The sequence below is a fragment of the Saccoglossus kowalevskii genome, chromosome 12, assembly GCF_978046115.1.
Source record: "Saccoglossus kowalevskii chromosome 12, keSacKowa6.1, whole genome shotgun sequence".
NCBI lineage: Eukaryota > Metazoa > Hemichordata > Enteropneusta > Harrimaniidae > Saccoglossus > Saccoglossus kowalevskii.
In genome coordinates, this window is record NC_140652.1 from 11,063,823 (window position 1) to 11,069,822 (window position 6,000).

The window sequence follows — 6,000 nt, forward strand, 5'->3', positions numbered from 1 at the left end:
GCCCATACCTGACCTGACCCTAACCCTAATGCCAAGACATGTTCCTGTTAATAATTCCGTTGCCCATACCTGACCCGACCCTAACCCTAATCCCAAGACATGTTCCTGTTAATAATTCCGTTGCCCATACCTGACCCGACCCTAACCCTAATGCCAAGACATGTTCCTGTTAATAATTCCGTTGCCCATACCTGACCCGACCCTAACCCTAATGCCAAGACACGTTCCTGTTAATAATTCCGTTGCCCATACCTGACCCGACCCTAACCCTAATGCCAAGACATGTTCCTGTTAATAATTCCGTTGCCCATACCTGACCCGACCCTAACCCTAATCCCAAGACATGTTCCTGTTAATAATTCCGTTGCCCATACCTGACCCGACCCTAACCCTAATGCCAAGACACGTTCCTGTTAATAATTCCGTTGACCATACCTGACCTGACCCTAACCCTAATGCCAAGACATGTTCCTGTTAATAATTCCGTTGACCATACCTGACCCGACCCTAACCCTAATCCCAAGACACGTTCCTGTTAATAATTCCGTTGCCCATACCTGACCCGACCCTAACCCTAATGCCAAGACACGTTCCTGTTAATAATTCCGTTGACCATACCTGACCTGACCCTAACCCTAATGCCAAGACATGTTCCTGTTAATAATTCCGTTGCCCATACCTGACCCGACCCTAACCCTAATGCCAAGACACGTTCCTGTTAATAATTCCGTTGCCTATACCTGACCCGACCCTAAACCTAATGCCAAGACATGTTCCTGTTAATAATTGCATTGCCCATACCTGACCCGACCCTAACCCTAATGCCAAGACACGTTCCTGTTAATAATTCCGTTGCCCATACCTGACCCGACCCTAACCCTAATGCCAAGACACGTTCCTGTTAATAATTCCGTTGCCCATACCTGACCTGACCCTAACCCTAATGCCAAGACACGTTCCTGTTAATAATTCCGTTGCCCATACCTGACCCGACCCTTACCCTAATCCCAAGACATGTTCCTGTTAATAATTCCGTTGCCCATACCTGACCCGACCCTAACCCTAATGCCAAGACACGTTCCTGTTAATAATTGCATTGCCCATACCTGACCCGACCCTAACCCTAATCCCAAGACACGTTCCTGTTAATAATTCCGTTGCCCATACCTGACCTGACCCTAACCCTAATGCCAAGACATGTTCCTGTTAATAATTCCGTTGCCCATACCTGACCCGACCCTAACCCTAATGCCAAGACATGTTCCTGTTAATAATTCCGTTGCCCATACCTGACCCGACCCTAACCCTAATCCCAAGACATGTTCCTGTTAATAATTCCGTTGCCCATACCTGACCCGACCCTAACCCTAATGCCAAGACACGTTCCTGTTAATAATTCCGTTGACCATACCTGACCTGACCCTAACCCTAATGCCAAGACATGTTCCTGTTAATAATTCCGTTGACCATACCTGACCCGACCCTAACCCTAATCCCAAGACACGTTCCTGTTAATAATTCCGTTGCCCATACCTGACCCGACCCTAACCCTAATGCCAAGACACGTTCCTGTTAATAATTCCGTTGACCATACCTGACCTGACCCTAACCCTAATGCCAAGACATGTTCCTGTTAATAATTCCGTTGCCCATACCTGACCTGACCCTAACCCTAATGCCAAGACATGTTCCTGTTAATAATTCCGTTGCCCATACCTGACCTGACCCTTACCCTAATCCCAAGACACGTTCCTGTTAATAATTCCGTTGCCCATACCTGACCTGACCCTTACCCTAATCCCAAGACACGTTCCTGTTAATAATTCCGTTGCCCATACCTGACCCGACCCTAAACCTAATCCCAAGACATGTTCCTGTTAATAATTCCGTTGCCCATACCTGACCTGACCCTAACCCTAATGCCAAGACACGTTCCTGTTAATAATTCCGTTGCCCATACCAGACCCGACCCTAACCCTAATGCCAAGACACGTTCCTGTTAATAATTCCGTTGACCATACCTGACCTGACCCTAACCCTAATGCCAAGACATGTTCCTGTTAATAATTCTGTTGCCCATGCCTGACCCAACCCTAAACCTAATGCCAAGACACGTTCCTGTTTATATTTTCTCAATAATGATACTCTGTTGTGCACTGTCTGCGGGTAAGTTGCATTGATGTCAACTGATTAAAAAAGTCGCGTTTAAGTAATTTCCACTATTAACAAGTTGTTAAATTGAGAGAATAAATGTGTGGATAAATATTTGATACATATTTAGGTGTAAGAACTCGTGTTTGACCAACTAACACCATTGCAAGTTGTTAAAATAATGAAATAAATAAACTGGTATCATTGGATATTTGATTTAATTGTGAAACTTTCTAACAAAATGTTAACAGCTGGCTTCGAACCCTCAATCAACAATTCCGCAGACACAGTATAAATTCCACAACACCACAGAAGATATTCGTCTGTTACCTGAATTGTTTTCGTAATATAGGGAACGCCATCGACACTTTAACAAAACTTACCTTGACTTGGGTCTTGTTTTTCTCTTGTGACTGGAAACTGTTGAACAAATTGCTCGTCGTCCAGTTTAAGACGTAAGTTATTTTATTATTTATTCATTCAGTTTTGTACGGTGGAGTTTTGTGAGGTTTATTGTTTTTTCGCGACGTTCTTTGCTTACTTATTTACGGTTTGAGAGATTTCAGTTTATTTGATTTACGTTTTTACGGTAGCTCTGAGCGGGACTCGAACCCACTGTCTTTTCAAGCTAATTTTGTTTTATTTTGATGGCACGCTTGTGTACCACGCCACGACGTTGGTCGTTAAGTGGTGTTCATTTTTCTAACTACTCCAGTGTTCCGATGAGTTGAACGGAAAAGCCAAAACGATTGCTCGTTTCTGATTGCTTCGGTTCTGGTGAGTGTGTATCTCGTGTGATTCGAACCCATGTCGTTTGTAATGGGCGATTTTTTATTTCCCATGTTGGCTACGCCGTAATATGCAACCACTTCCCTGTTTTATTGTGATTTTGAGAGTGTTTAATGATGTCTTCCTCGCCCGTCACGCCATGACCCAGTTTCAACCACACGGCCATTTTGCAACAAGTGCGTGTCCCTCGGCGTCACCCGACTGACTATATGATCGTTCTGTTCAACTGTTAAGCTAGGATTTATTACCGTTATTATCATTATATTGTCACATGATTTATTTTACCTTATGTGTAATGTCTTAAGTATCTTTATTGTAATTTGTATCTACCAATTCGTATATACCGAGGAAACGACCCCGATTGAAGGTCATGTATTTTGTGACGTCACCAATTCGTGTGTAGGTACGGCTTCTAGATCCGTGCCCTCACAGTTTTTTTGGACCTGATCGAATGTGTGCGATAGACAGCCACAGTGGGTTTCGACTACTGGGGGATCGGAGATGCATATATTTATCGAGCCATGGGGACGTATAGTTTAATTTGTATGTCATAGATCATTTACCCACATTATATTCATCAAAATCCGTAATTTATGACTGTTTAATTTTTCACAAATTACATACTTCGTGTATATGGTTTTAGGATGTTTTTGTTTCATGCCTATAATGCATGGCGTCGTTTCAATAATAAGTGTCCTAAGAATAGCCAACAGGTGGCATGGCCCCGTGAACACGCGACTGGCGAAAAAACAAAACTCGAGGTTATACAAAGTTGAGCGTGAGGTCACGTGAACACCAAGAATCCTTGGATTTTCAACACAACATTTTGCAACGAGTGTTTCAACTTTTATTTGCCCTTTCTGGTATTCGTGACAGTGTAGTTCCCGACGTCTGCCTGCCAGGCAGTGTAAAACAAACATACCATGAAACTACAATAGACATACATGCCACTTTCTCGCTATGAAGTAAAGCATGAATGATCATTATGAGTAGAAATGCACTGTTCATGGTTTGCGAAGGTAAACAACTCGATGAAGGTTCTGGTACACAAAATAGATTGTATGCATCAGTGAGTCGTGTACACCGTAGTCACGTGGTGTGTGTGTGCCTCAGGGGTGGAATAACGCCAAAAAATATCGAAGAACGACGTGGACAATTTTTAAATTACTACAAGCTCACATCAATTCGTGCCCGTTACGACTTGGTTGTGTCCAGTACAAAGATTGGGCTAAAATTCTAAGACGATATTTTCCTAAATATCAACGTTTTCAGACTACACAGTACCGGTCGTTATTTATTCACGCAAGTACATCTGTAGTGCTACGGCTGTAACTTTACAACTGACAAACGAAATGGTATATACTAAACGTCACGATATTGTTCTTGTTGTTTATTATTATCATTTACATTCAGCACTCAATTAAATAAGAAGCACTGAAAAATGCCTGCATCGACGCAAAACAGTTGCTCTTGTAGGATCACCGTGACTGTTACTAATAGTGTTTGTTTTACCAAAACGAATAACTGCTTTAGTTAACACCAACTGTCTTCATGGTCGCCGACCTGTTTCAAGTTCAATACTCGCGCTTGATGACCTACCATATCATTTCCCGATTTTCACAGTACGTTTGATTTAAATAAGTCGCCCTGGGAGTTCAAAACGGGTTCGCCGCCGCTTGTAATGTAAGTATGAAAACAGAATAGTCACCCAATACAATGACGCAGTCAATATCTACTTACGCGATTATAATAACACCGTCACACGAACCAAATAAACTATCGGGTAAATAGAAGACTGCCACACACTTGTTTTCGCTATTCAGATTCATTTGCCGTCACAGAATATACAAACATACCAGAGACAAAAATCTCACTTTATATGTGGTGTACAATGACAACAGAAGGAAGTTAAGAGGAAGTATTGTCACAACGCTTTCGCCTGCTTGCTGTATAATTTAAAAAAATACGCTCGAAATTGAGTCATTTAACTAACTTACCGTAAACAGCGGTGAGTGAGAATAAAATAAAAAGACATCGTAGTTCCATGATCTACCAAGTCGTGTCCGTAGTTCAGCCTAAGTATCGTCCATGATTACGCAGCTTATGAATACTATACAGGTATTTGTCCTGAGATCTCGGTTATAATTGTATGTATCGAGGCCCTTGAATCAGCACGCCGAGGGCGTTATTGTCAGTGCTGTGGTATGGAATACTGTCGCTGTGATCTCGTTAATCTGTCTGTGACCCCTTTTACATGTCGCTACACGACTTTTATACGCGGTGTGTCCCATCGTTAAATTATGGACCACTTGCGTTTTTACGTTCGTCTATAAGGTGTCTCAAGAGTTTAAAATGGGTGGCCATTTAATAGTTTTGTTTTTTTCGTTCCTCTGTGAACTGACTTTTTTTTTCTTTTCAGGCGAAAAAGTCAGTTTTAACCCAACCCCCCCCCCCCGCGTTTTTAAATGGGCCACGCTTATTGGAAATATGTACCCTATCTATCTGAATCGCCGCGGCTTGGCTATCTAGAGAGAAAGTATTCTTTTGTCCAATATTTCAGGAATTTCACGAAATTTTGATATGTCTGAAAAGACTCTAAATACCGAGTGTCCAAATATGCAAATGCACAGATGATATCATGTTTGAGTAACCAAGCTGTGGTTGAACCGTGCCGTGAATAGTAACGTACCGTTGGAGGCAGTGTCGTAATCTGGATGGACTCCAATGAGGTAGGCTGGCACAATCTGGGCAATTTATTTCTTTTTACAGTTTAAATTAAATAGAAATATCGCGAATGGAGATAGTTTCGCGTTTACCCCAAATTTCACAAAACTATTTTTTCCCAAATTTTTCATTATTGAAATTTGACTGAAAAAAAAATCACCACAGCTGGGCCAGCCTACCGTAGTGGGAGCACGCACATAAACGACATACAAGTCGTGTTACGTATTGGGGCGTGACCACGGTTACGCTGATTGAGATATTGTACGGTTTAAGTCAAGTAAATCACCGTTACTACCCGTATACATGTGTAAAATTATAGTAGCTACTAATAGCGTA

The 6,000-nt window shown here is 42.1% G+C and overlaps 1 protein-coding gene across 1 annotated transcript in view; it reads right to left on the reverse strand.

The window, feature by feature from the left end:
• Nucleotides 1-5,064, reverse strand: part of LOC102806512 (low-density lipoprotein receptor-related protein 5-like) — a 42,209-nt gene extending 37,145 nt beyond the window's left edge. The window contains exon 1 of the mRNA XM_006813825.3: nt 4,938-5,064. Within this exon, the coding sequence (XP_006813888.1) occupies nt 4,938-4,986 (49 nt within the window). The 5' untranslated portion in view covers nt 4,987-5,064. The remainder of the gene's footprint in view (nt 1-4,937) is intronic.
• Between the last annotated feature and the right edge of the window lie 936 nt (nt 5,065-6,000).